The sequence below is a fragment of the Mirounga leonina genome, unplaced genomic scaffold (assembly GCF_011800145.1).
Source record: "Mirounga leonina isolate KUSES-001 unplaced genomic scaffold, KU_Mleo_1.0 Mir_151, whole genome shotgun sequence".
Lineage (NCBI taxonomy): Eukaryota > Metazoa > Chordata > Mammalia > Carnivora > Phocidae > Mirounga > Mirounga leonina.
In genome coordinates, this window is record NW_023270377.1 from 18973241 (window position 1) to 18993158 (window position 19918).

General features: G+C 55.4%; 1 protein-coding gene across 11 annotated transcripts in view; it reads left to right on the top strand.

Moving 5' to 3' along the window:
* TNS1 (tensin 1) overlaps positions 1 to 19918 on the top strand; it is a 194019-nt gene that overhangs the window by 146556 nt on the left and 27545 nt on the right. For 7 of the 11 annotated variants that reach the window (XM_035007167.1, XM_035007168.1, XM_035007172.1 and 4 more), the window contains 6 exons: positions 3 to 1571; positions 7722 to 7805; positions 12803 to 12999; positions 13974 to 14049; positions 17960 to 18052; positions 19110 to 19148. In XM_035007167.1, the coding sequence (XP_034863058.1) occupies positions 3 to 1571; positions 7722 to 7805; positions 12803 to 12999; positions 13974 to 14049; positions 17960 to 18052; positions 19110 to 19148 (2058 nt within the window). The remainder of the gene's footprint in view (positions 1 to 2; positions 1572 to 7721; positions 7806 to 12802; positions 13000 to 13973; positions 14050 to 17959; positions 18053 to 19109; positions 19149 to 19918) is intronic. The other 4 variants (XM_035007164.1, XM_035007165.1, XM_035007166.1 and 1 more) reach the window with 4 other exon arrangements.

The window sequence follows — 19918 nt, forward strand, 5'->3', positions numbered from 1 at the left end:
AGAGGTGGTGGGTCACACTCAGGGACCTCTGGATGGGAGCCTGTATGCCAAGGTGAAGAAGAAGGACTCCCTGCACGGCAGCACTGGGGCTGTCAACGCCGTGCGCCCCGCCCTGTCGGCCACCCCCAACCACGTGGAGCACACCCTCTCCGTGAGCAGCGACTCAGGCAACTCCACAGCCTCCACCAAGACGGACAAGACCGACGAGCCTGCCCCCGGGCCCTCCAGTGCCCCTGCTGCCCTGAGTCCCGAGGAGAAGCGCGAGCTGGACCGCCTGCTCAGTGGCTTCGGTGTCGAGAGAGAGAAGTCAGGGCCCATGTACCGCACCCAGCATCTCCGGTCCCGCCCCATGGGGGGCCCGGCCGTGCCCTCCTCTGGCCGCCATGTCGTCCCAGCCCAGGTTCATGTCAACGGCGGGGCCTTGGCATCTGAGCGGGAGACGGACATCCTGGATGATGAGTTGCCCAACCAGGACGGGCACAGCGTGGGCAGCATGGGCACACTGTCCTCCCTGGACGGGGTCACCAACACCAGTGAGGGAGGCTACCCAGAGGCCCTGTCCTCACTGACCAACGGGCTGGACAAGCCCTACCCCGTGGAACCGATGGTCAATGGCGGGGGCTACCCCTATGAGTCTGCCGGCCGGGTGATGCCTGCCCATGCTGGCCACACGGCCCCCATGCGGTCCTCCTACTCCGCACAGGAGGGTTTAGCCGGCTACCAGCGGGAGGGGCCCCACCCAGCCTGGCAGCAGCCAGTGACCGCCTCCCACTATGGCCTTGACCCCAGCGGTATGTTCCGCTCCCAGTCCTTTCCGGAGAGTGAGCCCCAGCTGCCCCCAGCTCCAGCCCGTGGGGGCAGCAGCCGGGAGGCTGTGCAGAGGGGCCTGAATTCCTGGCAGCAACAGCAACCTCGTCCGCCCCCTCGCCAGCAGGAGAGAGCCCACCTGGAGAGTCTCGGGCCCAGCAGGCCCAGCCCCCAGCCGCTGGCCGAGACCCCCACCCCCAGCCTCCCTGAGTTCCCAAGCGCAGCCTCCCAGCAGGAGATCGAGCAGTCCATCGAAGCACTCAACATGCTGATGCTGGATCTGGAGCCGGCCGCAGCTGCTACCCCCCTGCACAAGTCCCAGAGTGTCCCGGGGGCCTGGCCAGGAGCTTCCCCGCTGTCCTCCCAGCCTCTCTCCGGCTCCACCTGCCAGCCTCATCCACTGACCCAGTCCAGGTCTGGCTACATCCCCAGTGGGCATTCCTTGGGAACCCCTGAGCCGGCCCCGCGGGCCTCCCTGGCCCTGGAGTCCTTCCCTTCTGGCAGGCCTTACTCCCCTTATGATTATCAGCCATGTCCTGCTGGGTCCAGCCAGAGTTTCCGTCCAAAGAGCCCAGCCTCGTCCTCCTCGTCTGCCTTCCTTCCAACCACCCACAGCCCTCCCGGGCCTCAGCAGCCCCCAGCCTCTCTCCCTGGCCTCACTGCTCAGCCTCAACTCCCACCAAAGGAGGCAACTTCAGACCCATCCCACACTCCAGAGGAGGAGCCACTGAACCTGGAGGGACTGGTGGCCCACCGGGTAGCAGGTAAGAGCCTCAGGGACCATCAGTCCTGGGAATCCCCTCCTACTCCCTCCATGCCTTCCCTCTTTGGTCTTGGTTGGTCTTGTTGGGGGGAGGTGCAGGGGCAGCCATCACCCCTTGGCAGGCGCTGCTTTGACCTGGGGAAGAGGCTGTCAGGAGCCCACACGCTAGCCATCCCTCCCTGCGTTCATTGTCTGTTAGGCTCTAAGGCAGGCATGGAGATTCAAAGATCAATGTCTTTCGGTTCCTGCCTTCAAGGAGCTTACAGTATAGTGAAGGGACAGGTAGACAGGAGTGTAAGGTGTGCTCTGACAGGGGTGGGGGCCAAAGCCCCAGAGCTGGAGGGAAAGCAAGGCTTACCACCTAGAGCAATCAGGGAAAGCTTCCTGGAAGTGGTGACTTTGGGGCTGGAGTACAGATTTTCTAGGCAGAGAGAAGATGCTCTGTGCAACTGCCTGCATCCTCAGACTTCAGTTCCTGGGGGAAGGTGTGGAGAAGGCTGGAGGGAGGCTTCTGTAGACCCAGTTTCCCACTTGGGCCCTCCCAGAGGCATAACAGAGAAGGGAGGGTGTCCTTAAGGCCGGGGCTCTACCTGAGTGCTCAACCCTGGTGGGTCCCCTCCGGGTAGGTCTCATTTTCGTGGGGAGGCCAAGGTTCCCCTTCTCATTCAGCTGTCCTGTTAGTCCTTGCTTTCAGACCCGCTGTGGATGAGAAGCAGGCACTAAGAAACAAAGCTCCATTTCCTATCAGAGAATGGGCTTATGTTTCTGGAGGGAGGATAGGGAATGTGGTGACCAGAGAGCTTATTGGGGAGATCAAGGCAAGAAATGGCAGAGTGTGCAGGGCCATGTTGGGAGGGACAGGAAGGGCTCCCTTCCTTCTTATGGGCCTAAGCCCATGACCATTCCATGGGGGCAGCCACACTCGGTGAGAAATCCTATGGGTTTGTTTAACTGTGGAGGTGAGGCCAGGCAGGGGTGGACTAGAGACGGGGGCTAGGGGACCTTGTGCCAAGCCCCTCAGCGGACAGGGTGGTGGGAGCTCAGGGAGGAGAAGAGGAGCCTGGGCAGCTGACTCTGCCCTCCACCCCTCTCCCTAAATGTAAGGGAAGCTGAGACACCATAGCAGCTGCAGGGAGAGAGGGAGACCCCTACGTGGGGATGGATGGTAGGTTTGGGGAAGCAGCTGAGGGCAGGCTGGCTGGCTATTAGGCTGGGTCCAGGACCGGGGTGTGGGGGCAGGGATGCCCTGCTGTGCTTCAGAGCAGAGCACGGTCCCGAGTTCCACTCTGAGTAACTTCAAATTGGCCATGAGGAAAGTATTTATGCCATGGAAATTGGCCATCAGGGATTCACTTCGCCTGGAGAGCTGGTCTAGGAGCACATCATTGCTTTTAGCTGAGAGTCAAAACACAGGATGAGTAGCTCTATAACTCTAGAGGTGCTCTGAGTAGCTCTATAACACGAGGTGGGGTGGTCCACATGGGGCTGCCATCTTCTTTTTCCCACCTCTGGGCTCCTGAGAGAAGGACCACTGGCTTCTTTGTCAGAGATTTTGTTAAAGGGAGAGAAGTGGGGCTCTCTTAATATTTTACAGAGATGAGGTGGCCTGAGGAATAGTAACACTCTAACCTAATGATGAGCAGATTCTCTGGGGAAGCAGAGTGAATTTCCTCTCCCCTACCAGAAACCCCTCTGTATAGCTCTCCTGGAGCTTGCTCTAAAGGAAGCCATACCTTAATGGCTCCAGAAGGATGTCCATCTTGTAGTGCATCTCCCCTCAGCCTTTTCTCTCTTACCAGCTTCTGAAGTCTTGACTGTCAATATCCATATCCTTAGCTGCCCAGGCTTTGGCTGCCAAGGAGTCATAGGGAGGGAGGGATGTTGGTACAATGTCTCTGTCCCCAACCCTGCTATTGTCTTCTCCACCAACTGTGAGTGACTCAGTCAGGAGAAGGGATGAGATGTATAGAGGGGACAGATATATTTGGTCCCCAGGGCTATAGAGGGGACTCCTTGGTCCATGCCCTGTCATGAAAGTATTTATGTCAGCACAAATTCCTCAGTGGCCCTGCAGAGTGTCTGCAGTGCTTGTGTAAGTAAGGGTGCAAAGGCAGGATCATTGTGTACAACAGTCTGGGAGTCAGGGAATAGGCCAGTACCCCTTCTTCCTGCTTCTTCTATGTTCTTCTGCAAGAAGCTGGAACATAAGCTTCAGTATGAGTAACCCAGGAAGCTCAGCTCTGAGGGAGAGCCTCTTTGTGGCCATGAACTTGATCTGGTTTCTCCTGGCTTTTCTCCTGCAGTTCTGCCTTTTCTTCTTTGGCTCAATACCTCCTCCATACCTCAATACTATATCCCTGGCTCATTCCATTTTGATCCAACAACTCCTTATGTCTTATTTCAGCTTAGATCTCAGAGAATATAGGGATAGTTTTCTTAACTTGATAAAGGGTAGGTACCAGGAACCTGTAGCATACATAACACTTTCTTGTGAAACATTAGAAGCATTCCTGGTACACCAGGGACAAAATAAATATGCCTGTTATCGCCACTGTCACTTGTATTAGATATCTTAGCCAGTGCAGTAAGACAAGAAAAAGAAATAGGAGTCAGAGTTGTTGAGTCCATGTTATCTTATGATCCTGATTCTGTGACTGGACTGATCTCAGATGTCTCTAGAGGTAGAGGTTTCAATGCATGTTGGAGATCAGATGCGCATCTTATCTTTAAGGAGTCTAGAGTTTAGTAAGGGGAGAAAGAACTGGAACTTTAAAATGAAGTCATTCCTAATGAGTGAGATATGGAGAAACTTCTGTGGGAGTGAAGAAAAAGGAAAGATCAGTGTCAGCTGAAGAGACGGAGGCGTGTGTTGAGTGTGGGTTTTAAATAGAGCCTTGGGAGAGGAATAGGAGTTTGAAAGTGGGTGGGGTCATTGGAGAGACAGGATTCTTAGTGAAGACAGGAAAGCATAAGTGTTTGAAGAATATAGTAGATTGAGAGCATATAGGCAGTGGCCTGGGACCTGCCTCTGGTTGGTCTTAAAATATCAGACTAAGGAGCTTGAATCTTATCTAGTGGCAATGTAGGAAGCCATGGCCATGTTTCAGTTGGGAGTATGCCATGATCAGATCTGTAATTTAGGAAGATGTATCTGGTGGATCTGGGCAGGGAGGAGGCAAAATAGGAGAGAGTTTGAATCGGGACATGTAGTTGTTTATTAGGTAGACTGGGTTGGGGGGTTGCATTAGGGTGCTGACCATGGATATGAAAAAGAAGAGATGGGTGCCAAGGATACCATGAGAGTAGAACCAGTGCACTTACAAATTGATTGGATGTAGGGGTGAAGGAGAGGAAGACATCAAAGATGACTGTGAGGCTCCATGAATGGGAACAGAATGCTAGTTCCATTAATAAGCCAGGAGTTAGGAGAAGAGGATTTTGTGGAAGATGAAGACATCTGTGTTCTGTATGTTGAGTTTGAGGTTACGGTGGAGCCTGCAGGCAGTAGCGATGTATGGAAAGCAGCTAAACATCTGGAGCTGGAGCTTGAAAGAGTGGAAAGAACTGTACGTTTTGGAGTCATCCTCACAAAGATGTGGGTTAAAGCTTTGGCCATGAATGAGATATCTGTATCAGAGGGCATGGAGAGAAAAGAACTTAGGATGAAATGGCCATGAGGTGAACGGAGGGGAAGGGGGCTGAGAAGGAATGTTCAGGACAGTGAGAGAAGACAGGGACAGTGGGTCACCACAGAAGTTAAGACAGAAAAGGGTTTCCAGGAGGAGGGGTGGGGGGGTTCACAATGTCACTGGAGAGATCATGAGGAGGACTGGGAAAAATTCACTGGGCTTGCCAATTAGGTGGCCCCGGGAATTTTCAAAGACATACTTTCCGTAGAGTGGTGGTGACGGAAAGCAGACTACAGGATTGAGGAGTGAGTGCAGGGAGGCAGCGCAGACAGGATATCAACTCTTCTTTTGAGTGGTTATATGATAAAAGGGAAGAGGATGGTAGCTAAAGAGTGTAGCAAGATATGGAGAGCCTTTTTTTTTTTTTTTTTTTTTTTATAAATATAGGAGCCATGAGAATGTTTTTAGAGGAGGAGGAGCAGAGGTTGAATATGGAGGGAATAGAAAGAAGAAAAAGATGGAAGAGAAAGAAAGAAGTTGCTAGAATAAGACCAGTAAGGAAGGAAGAGGGGCTCTAGGCCTAGGAGCCCAGGTGGATGATTTAAGCTCAGTGAGGAGGTGGGATACCTCCTTGTGAAGTAAGAGTAGAGGATGAATACAGATATAGGGAAATACCTGTATCAAGCTTTGGGACCTCAAATTGAGAACCCAACTTTTACCTTTCATCGTGGAAAGAGGAGATGACATCAAAGCCCATTCAGTCATTCATTCGGCATGAATTCCTAGTCTGTGTTAGTCTGGGCTCTGGAAAAATGGCGGTAAACAAAAGAGGTAAAAACTCTTGCCTTCATGGGGGAGATGGACAATAAACAAATAGCAAATACATATATAATATGTCAGATGGGTGGTAAGTGCCACAGAGATAAAATAAAGCAGGAGAGTGTCAGTGAGGGATAGAGGGTGGGTGGGTGGTTGCACTTTACATAGGATCAGGGAAGGCTGCCCTGGGCGGTGAGGGAATGTGCAGATGGAACAGCAAGTGCAAAGGCCCTGAGGTCGGGCTGTGCCTGATGTGAGGCTTGTAGTGGGGCACAGAGTCAAGGAGGTGATGGGCCTGGGGGCCAGCTTGCAGGGGCCTTGTAGGTGCTACTAAGAACTTTGGCTTTTACTCTGTGTGCTGTGTGCACAGTAGTGACATCATCTGACTTGTTCTAAAAGGGTCAGTGTGGCCAGGATGGAAGGGAGAGAGACCAGTGAGGAGACTGCTGCTATTGATCAGAGTGGGGGCTGTGGAGATGGTGACAAGTGCTTAGATTGTACACAGTTTGGGAGGTGGAGCCATCAAGGCTAGACGTGGAATATGAACAAGAAAAGTCAAGGGCAACTCTAGGGTTCTTGGCCTGAGCAACTAAAGGGTGGAGTCGCTCTTTACTGAGATGGGTAAGCATGTGGGAAGAGCAGACTTGGAGGGAATGTCTGAAGTGTGATTTTGGCCATGATAGATTTGAGAGGCTCTTGAAACCTCCACGGGGAGAGGTTGGAGCTTAGGAACATGGGCATTATGATGCCAGTACATGAGGTTGCCTGTGTATGGTGTCATGTGAGGTGTGGCATGCATGATGGCACCTGGGAGGGAGCACACGTAGAAAAGAGGTCCCAGAGCTGAGTCCCAGAGCCTCCCACATTTGGCAGTTGGAGGCACGAGGGGGAAGTGGCCAAGAAGCTGATGTGGAGTAGCTCGTGAAGCAGAGAGTAGGGGAAGGAGCAGGTTTCCCCGTGCGGCCCTTGTGGGGTCAGGGAGTCAGCGAGGGTGGATAAAAGGAGGACATAGCAAGTCCTTATAGTGCATCCAGGTGGGCTCATTTTAAGGGCTTTTGGGTGGTGCCCAGCAGCTTTGGGCCGGAGTAGAAATGGAAGGGACTCCGGGGAAGAGGGTTGCTAAGGTGGGGGTGAGGGAAGGACGAAGGGCAGGGGGGTGCTAGGATGCTAGGGACTGTGGCCCTTGGACTCAGGCTGGGAGGGTCACAGCTGGGTCCAGGAAGAGGCAGGTGACCACAAGAGGAGAGAGGTCCCAGGATGGGGCCATGCTGACTGTGAGGGCAGGTGAGTTGTGGGGCAATAGGACTGCAGTCTCCTGGTCCCGGGCCGTCACCTGCTTGCCCCATGCTGGGGTTAGAAAATCGAGAGATGTGGCGTCCTGTGGGACAGCAAGAGGTCCACCTGCCCACTGGAGAAGCAAGACCCTGGATGCACCCTCTCTTCTTGTCTGACACCCTCCCACCTCCCTCCAAGCGTGTGGCCCGATCCCAGACTCAGAACAACTAATCTTGATTTTCTCTTTGTTTTTGTTTTGTTTCGTCTTGTTTGATGCCTCGTCCCTTGCATCCTCTGTGTGTCCTGTGTCCATCTGTCCCCTCTGACGCGGGTGTGGTGCCTTCCTTGCCTGGTGTCATCCCCTCCCCCCTGCCTTCCCTTCCTGCTTGCCCCTCTTCCTGCCGGTTCCCCGGGGTGGGTGTGGGCAGCGTACAATGCCAAGCTGCAGGGCATGGGGCACACCAGCTTTCGGCTGCCTCCTCTCCACCGGCTCCGATCTTCCTCCCTCTCTGGTTGGTTCCCCTCCCCACCTTCCCCCTTATAAGTCTCTGGCCCTCACTGTAGCTCTCAGCTTCTCTTCCCTCTTTCTCATGGACCACTTCTTCCAACCTTTGCCCACTCTCGTCCTTGTTCATTTTTTCCATCCCCCTTTACCTTTTTTTCCTCCCCCTTCTATCTTCTTCTTTCCATCTCTTCCTGTTCTCTTCACCCCCTCCTCCTTTCCTTACTGGCCCTCGCACCCACTTCTCTCTCCTGCTCTCTCTAAACCCTCTTCCCCTCCTTTCTGCATGAGCGAGTGCTCCCACTTCTGCATGGACACAGGCCTGATGCTTTTGGCTTTGGCCTTACTGATAGGAACACGGTCTGGGGTGACTAGATGAACTTTCAGGCTCCCCATGGACACATAGGCCTTTGCAGTGAGTGTGCTCGGTGAGGGCGGGGATAGCCCGCTCTCCAGCCACCCTGGCCAGACCACCCTGGCCAGACCGCCCAGGCTGCTGGGCCAGGGTCTCAGCAGGAGCCAGGTTGTGCTTTGCATGGGCCACCAGGCTCATGACAAAGAGTGGTGTCCAACACCTGCTGCCCTGTCCACTCTTGAGTGCGGTACTCTCTGGGGACATGGCACCCCCTCTGACCTCATCCCGAATCTCTGATCCTAGGACCCATGGCCAAGAGTCAGAAGCCCTGGGCATGGTCCTGGCTCTGCCTGTGACCCCCTATGTGACCCTGGGCAAGTCTCTTGATTACTCAGAGCTCAATTTCCTAACGTGGAAAAGGGAGACGTCATAGCCCTGCCACGTGTATTTTGCGTGGTGGCTTGACGTGCCCCAATATGGTGGACCCTTTATCATGGGTCCCCTTGCTCTCTTTGAGGATGATGCCCACTAACGTCTGCCCATAGGCTGTCAGCTCTGGGGAGGGTGTTGCCTCATTGTTTTCCCTGCGCCTCTGAGCCTGGAGGCCCAGGTGAGGGAGAAGGTTGTGCTCAGGCTTGCCCCACGCCATGGCCTTGAGCAGTTCGGGAACAGGTGTAGGGGGTAGTGGGGATTGTTGACTCCTCATGGCAGTATCTGGTGTTTGCACAGACCCTCCTCTTCCCAGTCCATGGGAACTGGAGAGATGGCTCTAGCAGAATGCCCCTGTCTACCTTCTCTCCCTCCCTTCACCCTTTCTCGGCCCAGTGGTGGGGAGTGCAGTGTTCATTTGGACCTGGGGGGCTGGGGCAGGTCTGGGGCAGCGGGCCTGTCCCGAGGGGAGCTGGCATGGCTTGCCCTGGGGCTGCTAGTGTGATCTCCGTGTGGCTTTCTGGTGCCCTGGCCTAGCAGGTGGCCTCCCGGAGAACCTGGCTTTCGGAGCCCCAGGCATGCTGTCGGACACCCAACCCCGTCGCCTGGAGCTGAGGAATCCAGGCTTTTGGAAATCGGAAGGCTGGAAAGAAGAGCTGGGTCTGTGGGGGTGGACACGGCCAGTCTGGGGAGGGGGTAGGGGAGGCGTGTGATGAAGCCTGACACCTGGGCGTTTATCCAGGGGACTTGGGTGGTGGGCGCCTGTGCTCTGCCCAAGTGGGTGCATTGATGTATGCTGGGGCTGCAACCCCCAGAAGTGCTGTGTGTGTGTGTGTGTGTGTGTGTTAGGTGAAGGGGATTCATTGCCTCAGGTCCAGTGCACTTCAGGGGAGCCTTGAAACCAGCTGTTCCCTCAAACACAGCACCATCCTGGGGAATGCAGTGAGGACCCGCAGGAAATGGGGCTGTTTGGCACCCTGCTCTTCAGATCTCGCGGTCTGTGTACAGGCCCTGGGCTGGGGTGACTGCCGTCCTCCAGGCGGTGGGGAAGGCCCAGTGCCTAAGTGTGTGAGCGGCCTTCAGAGGACACAAAGTGCTTCTGAATGTCATTATCCAAAAGGCCACTTCCTTGCCATGAGGGCGTCCCCCTCCTCATGCTCCTGGGGCTAGAAGGAAGACATTCCAGAGGCCCTCAACCCCACTCTTTCCAGCTTTCTTCACGAGCTTCCTCCAGCCCCGCGGTCTCCTGCTGGGGTAGAGGTTCTGAGGGCGACCCGGACCCACCGCCATTCCTGCGGGTGAAGGCTCTGTGTGTGTGTGTGTGTGTGTGTCCATGTATGTGTGTGTGTGTGCATGCATGCGTGCAGGGAGTGGACCACATGGACACGGGGGCCTCGACAGAGACAGGGAAACGGGCCAAGAGACCGAGAAAGTCCTGGGGTTGAGGGTGGTGGTGGTGGGGAGGTGGGTGGCCGGGAGTAAGCCTATTTTTACGATCGGTCAGTCTCTGGGACATGAGGGAGGGGTGTTCTCTCTCTCTGACACTGGCTGTTAGCTTGTGTCCAGCCATCCCAGCTTGGCCGAGGAACAATAGGGCTCTCTTCCCTGCCCACCCCCGCCCCGGCCATGCCCTGTCTCTCCTCCCGTAGAGAAGGACAAGGGAGATGGGACATGGCTCTCCAGCACTCTGGGGCATATCTGGGCCTGCCAAAGGGGACAACAGTGATATACTGTGTTCAAAGAATGTGAGAGGCTCTGACTGGCCACTGGTGCCATGGGGCCCACTGCGGGGGGAGAGGCTGTCTCCATGGGAGTGGAATGTGGGGTCTTCCCCCTTCTGCTGAGTCTGGCTCTTTGGGGGTCATCCTGTCCGTCCCCCTGCCTCAGGACTTGAGGAGGTGTGATCATTCTCAGATGGCTGACTGGGCTAGGATCTTGCATCCTCTGCCGTGGGAAGCCCCTCTTGAGCGGTCCGGCCCCTTCTCTGGGCGGCTGCAACCGTCTGCAGCACCTGAACATGGAGGATGCTTCTGGGCACGCCGGGGAGCATTTTCTCTGTCCCTCTGGGAGATTTAGGGCCTTGAATTGAAACAGACCCACTTTTCAAGGGCAGACATCAGATCCCCAACCAGGGAAACTGGCCACCCCTGGCAAAGGCATAGGGCTCTGCCAGAAAGAGGCTGCGGGGCTGGGTGAGCCGGAACTGAAACCAGCCCTAATGCATTTCTTTTAACCTTGGAGCTGAACTTAGTTCCAAACCCCAAGAGCCTTTCCCAAATGGGCCTCCTTTGTCACAATTATTATTAGAAAATCAATGGCTATGTCTGTTTCTTTCTAATGTTTTTGCCAGGAATGAAATGCGCGGCAGCTCTGAACCAGGCTGCCCAGGAGGCCTGGGGAGGAAGGGGCTCGGTGGAGGTGGGAGAAGCGGGTGAAGGCAGGAAGCCCCTGCAGGCGTGGCGTGGTGCTTGGGGGCTGCCGCCTCTCTGACGGCTGGGAGCCTGGGGTGGCCGCACCCTGGGGTCCTGGGCACTGCTCAGCCCTGGGAGAGCCTGCCTGCGTCTTTAGTCCAGGTTGATGGTGGTAACAGACCCTTGTTAGGACTATGTGACCCCCATTTTTCTATTTGGAAAATAAGGGCACTTTAAGGGGAGGGCTTATTTGCTTTAAGTCAAGCAGTTTGTGAGTCTGGTTCACTGTCCCCATCCAGGGTTCTTTTCTCTTGGGTGAGATAGCAGGCAGGCTGCCTCTGAGTCAGAGGGAGCCCTAAGTGGAGGCTCGAACCCGCACCCCACCTGGGCCCCTCTGCCTTTGTAAAAGCTACACTAGTCCTGTGCTGTCCGGATGGGGTCCCCGGTTACGCGATCGGATGAGTGCGTGTCGGGAGTGCCTGTGTGTGTGTGTGTGTGAGCGTGAAACAGTGTGTGTCCGTCCCTAGTTTGGCATCGGCAGCCTCCTGTTCATGACAAGTTAGGAAAGCTTCCCAGCATGTGATTTTCACAGCAGCCTCAGTGGCTGTACCAGGCCGGAGCGGGGGGGGCTGGGGGGGGGCACGCGGACCTCACCGTGGAGGGCAGATGATTCAGTCTGGAGGAGGGCTGCACCAGCACATCCCGAGGGGACCAGTGGTGTGTGCACGTGCATGCGTCTCTGGGTGCAGTGTGCCACGGGACCGTGTTCCCGGATGTGTCGGCACGAGGCTGGCACGGCTGGGGGCCCCCGTGCCCTGTGGTATGTCCCAGCACTTCCCCTCACTTAACCTGCCCTTCCCGGGGTATGGTGAAGGCAGAGCTGCAGATGTCCTCGCACAAGATTAATGAAGACAAGAAGCCTGTCCTCAGGCTGGGTCTTGGCCTCTGCGACGTGGGGAGTAAGTTTTCTAGGATTCTGGAGCCAGCTCAGTGAGGCAATGGGTTCCGTGCCTCAGCCCAGCTGTGGGAAAACAGAGTGGGAGGGAAGGAGGGCGAGGCTAACAACATGCTTTGGCCTGTGGAATGGAAGGGGATACAGAAAACTAGATGGAGCCCATGACCTCAGGCCCTTTGCCTGCTGATCTGTGGGGAGGGGCGCGGTGGGAAGCTGGACCATCTTTGGGGTGAGACAAGGGGTGGGCAGATGAGGGGCCAGCATAAGGGCAGTTGGTAAGCGTTTTCAGAGGTGCCCGGGATGGAGGTTGGGGAACCCCAGAGAAGGCCAGCAATATTCTAGGGGCCAGCTGGGGCTGGGGACTTCATGACAAGACTTAGTCATTTCTTTGTTCCTTCTCGGGAGCACCATTTGCAAGATGATGCATTATGTGCTCTTTCCAAAGTTCTTCCCCACGGGCCTGATGTTGCTTTTTGGTTGATGCGGTCACCTTGGAGACTGTCTCTCGTCTTTCCACCTTCCCTTCTTTGCCTGGAAGCTCTGGCCCTCTTGTCTGCAGGGTTTGAAAGGAGTTGACATCTGTTTCTCGTATCAGCCCTTTGTGCTTTGGGCCCCAGCCCTGTGCAGGGTAGAGATTCCTGATGAAGGCCAGCCCCACCTCACAGCAGATCCCCCACCCTGCAGAGAAAGCCTGCGGTGTGGGCAGAGGGAGGCAGTGGGGGAGTCTGGAGGGGAGACAGGCCCAGCTCCAGTGTGGCCCCTGGCTAAGATGCACCGCCTTCTCTGGGGAACTGGGCCTGATCGATCCTTTCTCGCCTAAAATGCTCACTGCCCTCTGTGCCCTGAATTCCTCCCAGGGGTGCAGGCTCGGGAGAAGCAGCCTGCAGAGCCCCCAGCCCCTCTCCGGAGGCGGGCAGCCAGCGATGGACAGTATGAGAACCAGTCTCCAGAACCCGCATCCCCCCGTAGCCCTGGGGTTCGTTCCCCTGTCCAGTGCGTCTCCCCCGAGCTGGCTCTCACCATCGCCCTCAATCCTGGAGGGCGGCCCAAAGAGGTGAGTCCTTGAACTGCATCCTGTGGCCAGAGAGAGTAGTGGAGCCCCCCGAACTATCTGGGAGTCAGATCGCCACCTGCGTGGCCCTGCCCTATCAGGAAACTCAGTCCTCATCCTCTATCTCTTCTCTGGCACATGGAATCTGGCATTTCCCTCCCTAAATAGCTTTTATGCCCCCACCTCTTAGATTAACACTGAGATTGAAGTTCCCTCCTTAATTCTTAAAGAGCCCCGCTTAGTGGGGTGGTAAGGGTCCTGGGTATGACACAGATGACCACAGTCTCTAAACTCCAAGCCAGATCATATAGACTGACAAGAATGGTTTTGAATTCTTTCTAGGTCTAGGGTTTTCTTGGCAGATCTAACTTCAATGCCAAAATGTTTGCATTTCTGAGACCTGTCCGTAGTTGGGAGGCAGTAGATCTTAGACTTCGATGAGTATAAACAACCACTAGGGAGTTTGTTATAAACGTAGATTCCCAAGTCCGCCTCCAGAGATCCCAGCATATTAGATCTGGGATAGGGCCCGGGAATATGCATTTTAAACGTCCATCCTGGAAGATTCTGATATGAGTGACCCATGTCCAATAAAATGCAGGCTAGCGAGTTATTCTAGATATAAATGGCTTTTGGACATCTTTTCTCTCCTGCCTTCTGGCAGGACCCAAGTTCCCCATTGCCAGCCCCTTCTCTTTGGCCCTGTTGGGGAATATTTCCAAGGCAAGTGCTCCTGATTTCCACCCATGCTGGACAGTGGCTTTGCAAATAGCCGCTTTTCATTCGCTCAGTGACAAAGGAGTGGGTGGGGCTGTGAATGGCTAGGATCTCCCTTTGACCTTTGTGTTTCCCCCAAGAGGGGTGGGGGGGGCGGGGCTGGCAAGGGGACGTGTGGGCTGGTTACCTGGGAAACCCCTCCTCTTCAGGGTCACGGCCACCAGTGGGCAGCCCCCCCACCTCCTCTTCTTCTCCTGCAGCCCCATCTGCACAGCTACAAGGAGGCCTTTGAGGAGATGGAGGGAACCTCCCCGACCAGCCCACCGCCCAGTGGGGGTAAGAGCTCCTCACTAAGCCTGTCTTCCCTGGGTGCCCGCAAGCTGTGCTCTCAGCCCCGGCCTGAGTAAGCACCCCGGGTTTGGGGGAGGTCCTGGCAGAGTTGGGCAGGGCCAGGATCTGTCGCTCCTGGTCCAGATGGCTCATTTCACTTCACCATCCCTGCCCTACTCCCCTTCCTTCTGTTGTCCACATGCACACATGTGGGGGTGCAGCAGCTACGGGCTTGGGATCCTACCGACCTTCTGTGGGGCTCCTGGACTCCCAAAGTCTGGAATCTTCCTAATCGTTGAGAGGTTTTGCATCTTGTGTGCAAAACACCACCCCCGCCCCCATCCTAAAGTGACTCTTTGTGACCTGCTGGTGTATCTCTGAGATACCCCTTGGCCTTCTTGCTCCAGACCCCCATTTCTGTCTACATCCGGACACCTCTTCCATTTCAGGCAACCTATTTAGTTTCCATCAGGGAAAGAAAGGCCCAGAACACTCAGCCTGTCAGAGTCCCCAGCTCATCCGTCCTTGGTCTCCAGGCAGGAACATTTAGTCTCTAGCCCCTGAGGCACTCACTGGAGAGGCAAAGACCGGAAGGGCAGAGGCATTTCCACACAAAGAGAAGACCCGGATGAGTGCAGGGCTGGGGTAGTGTACCTTTTTTTGGTAGAACAGATGGGGAGCTGGAAAAGGGCAGCTGTGGGACAGCAGTGATGGAACAGGACTGAGAAGGACTCAGGGTCCCAGTGGCAGACCCCGGGGCAGCAGAGGAGGGAGAGCCCAGGGAGGGGAGGAGAGTGAGGACTGGAGACCAGAACCAGCGGTATGTTCTCCTGGGGGCTGGCTGTCGTGAGGGAAGAATGTGGCCCCAGAGCCCCGTCCTGTGCAGCAGAACGTGTGTGGGCTGCTGCCTGGGGCATGTGGGGGTCCAAAGCTGGGAGTGGAAACCATGGTTCTCCCCAGGGCAGTGTGGCCCAATGGAAATCCAGCCCAAATCACACTTGTGATGGAGCATTTTCTAGTGGCCGCATTGAAAAACATTATAGGAAACTGGAGAAGTAAATTGTAATATTTTTTATTTAACCCCAAATGTCGAAAATATTATCATTTCCATAGGTAGATCAAGATAAAAATATTAATGAGGTATCTTACAATCTTTTTTAAAAAAATTTTTATTTAGATTCAATTAGCCAACGTATAGTACATCATTAGTCTCAGATGTAGTGTTCAGTGATTTATCAGTTGCCTATAACACCCAGTGCTCAATCTTTTTTTAAAACTGTAAAAAGAGGCTGGTGAAATTACTTTTAATAGGTTTTTATTGAGTTTGAAAGATCTATAATACTATCATTTCAACATGGAATCCGTATAAAGAGATATGTTGCATTCTTGTTTCATACCAAGTGTTTGAAATCTGTTGTGTGTGTTACACCTAGAGCGCATCTCAATTCTGATTGGCTCCATGGCAGGTACTCTCATGACTACCATATTGGACGGTGCGAGCCTGGGACGGTCTGCTGAAGAGGCAACTCCATGGCCTTTTTTAAATTTTTTATTTTTTAAAGATTTTATTTATTTATTTGACAGAGAGAGAGAGAGCATAAGCAGGGGGAGTGGCAGAGGGAGAGGGAGAAGCAGAGCCCTCCTGAGCAGAAAGCCGGATGTGGGGCCCGATCCCAGGACGCTGAGATCATGACCTGAGCCGAAGGCATTCGCTTAACTAACTGAGTCATCCAGGTGCCCCCTCCGTGGCCTTTTGTGACTCCCTGGAATCGCTCTCCCTGCTGGGGGTGGTCTTAAGCGTCCACCTTCACACCTGCTCCGATTGATTCACTGTTGGTCCAGTCAGCCAGGATCTTGGCCATCACCCCGTGTGGGAAGGAAGCCACGTGGGCGGAGCTAGGGTTAGATTTTGCCATATGTGTCTGTTCCCATTCTTCTCTGCCTGCCTTTGCCAGCCTGCTGCCCCAGTGGGGAGAATAAGCAGAGGTTTCATCAATGCACAGGGTTGGGAGAGAAGACAGAGGCGGAGAAATGCGAGGAATCCTGCTCTCGGAAAGCAAAAGCCTTGCTTGGCTTTGGGGTTGCCCACTCGTCTGCCTCAGCAGAAGAGCCAGATGCCTGGCGACGGGGCGTGAGGGACTAGGCAGCTGGAGGTGCCGGAGGTGGGACCAGGAGAAACCTCCCGCTGCCTCTTCACCTTGGCTCCCTTCACCTCTCCTTCACCCTGGCTCACTGGCCCATCTGTACCTCTGCTGCCCCGCCTGGACCAACCCACGCACACCCGTGGGCTGGAGATGCTTCGAGGGCATTCCATGGACAGCGGTGGTCTCTGAGGCTGGGCTCCTTCCTCCATAGTTAATTACATTCCAATTCGTTCATTTGACAAACATTAATAAGTGCTTGATAAGGGTCCATTGCAAGACACCATTTTCAGTAATGGGCAGGGGGGCTGGGGGGGGGGGGGAGAAACCGAATCTGTGTGTGTGTGTGTGTGTGTGTGTGTGTGTGTGTAAGGAGAGGGAGGGATAGAGACAGGCCAGCCTAGACCTACCTTATTACTGGGCTGTGTGCATTTGCACACATTGGTCCCCTCTGCTGTGTTTGTCCACTGGGCATCTGAGGATGGTGTGAGGATGGAGTCTGCCCCCATCCCGACCCCGGTGATTTCTCACTGGTGCATACACCCACCTGTGCACAGATAAGTTGTGGATGTTGCTTACACTGAGAGATTGTAGCTTTTTGTTTCCTGCAGATCTCTGTCTTTTGAGGAAAGGAGGAGGGGCCCGGGGGGGTCCTGGAGCTGCTGTGTGGGGGCCAGGCACCGAGGGCCACACCTGGTCTGTTGGGGCCGTTGGTGTGTGGCGGACAGGCTTGGGCTCTGGCGGACCTGTGCGGCTGCCTGTCCTCAGGGCCCGTGGCCTCTGCACACTCCCAGTAGCCGTGATAAGAGACACAGAGCTCATTGCTTTGCTTCTTAGAGATATGTTAGGAGACACAGCAGCTGCCACCGAGAAATCTCGTGACTGGGCCTGCCAACCACCCTGCAGTCCAGCTCGGAGTCCGGCCATGTCCTTGGCGGATGGGAAAAAGCCGGACAGCCCTTTCTGACCTTGTGTGTCACATGACACCTCTAACCCAGCCGGGCGGCTCGGAAGGGCCCTGGGGTGTGCACAGGGAGTTGGTGCTCTTGGCCAAGGATTGTGGAGGTGGAGCTCCTCCCTCTTCCAGGACACCGAGATTTGGGGGGGGGGGACAGAGAGCCCCACACTGAGAAATTCTCTCTTCCTGGGGTTTATAAGTGGCATGGTTTGCTGGGGGTCAGAGACCTCCGGTCGAGGGCTGCCCTGGGTCTCAGGGTTGGCACGGCTCCGCCCGTGATCCCTTACTCCTTCCGTCCTTTACGGGATGCGCCATCTTGATTTCCCATTTCCTTTTGTCCTCCCAAGTCCATCCAAGTGCACGGCGTGGAAGGACTGTGTGTGTGTGTCCGGGCGGGAGCGGGAGGATGAGGGAAGAGAGACTATGGTATGGGGGACGTCAGAGATAGCCAAAGAAAGCTGTGTGTATGTGGGGAGCTATGGCGATGCAAGGGGACTGCAGTGATGCCACCAAGGGCCCCAGCATAGAAGTGATTTGCTCGAGGTTGAGGGCCAGGGCTGGGTTGCGGGGCAGCGCCATTTCCTGACTTTTCACTCTACCCTCTGAGCTGTGGAGAAACACGGAGATAGGAAAAGGCAGTGGGGAGCAAGGCAGGAAGCCCTGGGGCTGGGGCTGGTTCCCCTGTATTGCTTCCTGCTGCCCAGCCCTCAACAACATGTCCTCAGTTAGGGGTGTCCCCGCTCCTGCCCCTCTTCCTCTCCCCACACCTCCTTCACCCCGAGGCTCACTGCCTGTGTCTCCTTTCTTCTTGGCACAGTGCGCTCCCCTCCAGGTCTGGCCAAGACGCCCCTGTCTGCTCTCGGCCTGAAACCCCACAACCCAGCGGACATCCTGTTGCACCCTACAGGTGGTGAGTGACTCTAGCTGGAAGGGAGGTGGTGGGGGGGCCAGAGGGAGGAGTAGGGGTTGGAGGACCCCTGTGGTCCTGGGCAGGGCCTCAGGATCTCATCAGAAAGTGCCCAGAAGTGACGGGTTCTCAGGACCCTTCTGGAAACAAGATGGCAGCCTCGCTTTGTGCCCACAATGCGGTCAGGCCTGAGTGGGGGCTCTCTGTGTAGGGCTTGGGCCTTCATGCCCATGGACAGGTGGAGTCAATACCACTCCCAGGGCCCTCTGACTTGGGGATTTGGAGGCTTGGCCTCAGTTTCCTTGGACTTGGTTAGCTCTCTGCAGAAGCCTGGCTCCACCATCCCCCGAGTGTACTTGTGGACACGGATGTACACCGCCCCCAGGTCACACCTCCCACTTCCTTACCACATCCCCCTTCCTCCCTGTGGGGAAGGGGAGAGTGGAAGGCCCTCGTCCCTGAGTGGCCATTTCCAGTAGGCCGAGCCCAGAAGGGTGTTCTCTAGACTCTGGTTTTAGGGTTGGGCTGGGGCCTTTGGGGCCAACTTGGCTTTTCTTCCTTAGTCACCAGAAGACTGATCCAGCCAGGTAGGAGGGCAATGACACACATGTGTGACCCACGCGGACACATGGCTGGCATAGCATAGCCTCCCGTCCGGAGGTGTCTGCACGGCCGGGGACACTGAGTCACCGGGGAGCAGAAGGGGCCTGGGGCTGCCTCTCACCAGCCAGCACCCTTCTGCTTGAGATGCAAGCCCTGGGTGCACGGGCTGTGAGGGGGGCCGGCTTTGTCCCCGAGAGCGAGGCCCTCCTTAAACTGTGTGTCCTGAGCCCCCAGGGCCGTGTCAGGGTGGACCTTACCTCTTACCCTGGGCTCTTCTGCCCTGGCCTCACCCTTGCTTTCCTGCCTTCTTTCTCTCAGCAGATTGTCTTTCAGGAAATAATCTCTGTTAATCAATCTCTCTCTCTCTCTCCTTTCTGCTCTTCCTCTCCTCGTCCTCCTCACCTGCCTCTCTTTCCTGCATCTCCTTCCTCCTACCTCCCCTCTCATCTTCCCTCAGAGGAGGATGAGGGGAAGGTGGTGACCGAGCTTCCCAAAGGTAAGTGTGGCTTTGCTGTGGGCCGCTTCCTGCTCTCTGGGTCCGGGCATGGCTGTTCAGGAGAAGCTTGCTCAGGCTGGCTCGGGGGCAGCTCTCTTTCCTGACAGGTCTCAGATGACCGGCCACATAGCCTTCTGGTCCCCACCCCCTGGTGATGAGCTGTCACCCTGGATGCTGCCTGAATTCTGACAGGCGAGCTGGGCATAGGTTCAGGTGTTGCCAGCTCCAGTCGCCAGGGCAGTGGCACCTGGTGACAGTCCCCCCTCCTGCTGCCTCCTCCCCCAGCGGCACGTCCGCTAGCTTGCCTGGGGTGCAGCCAGCCCCCTCGGAGGGCAAAGGGACACACATTCTTCCATTGCCTGGGGCGCACTCCACGTGCATAGCTTAGAGCAAGCTTTCTCAGCAGTCTTAGAGCCGAGAGCAGCCTCCCTGAAGCCCTTGCTTGGTTTCATATCAACACAGATGGTGGGAAGTCTGTCTTTCTGGGAGCTTGGATGCCTCTGGGGATCTTAGAACAGCAATGGATCCACTCACACACGAATGCATTGGGACACCCATGCACATAATTTTGACAGTTTCAAGGAGTTCGCATGTCTGTGGATCAGCTTCACCCTCGATTTCGATGAACTGTGCATTGTACATGAAGCAGGGAAGGGAACGTGAGCAGAGATGGGAAAGCAGAGAGGGGACATAATCTGGTTGGAGGCCTTTAAGTTATTAGGGACAGAATTCTAATGATGACTCAGAGCATCAGGTGAAATGAAGGGGGT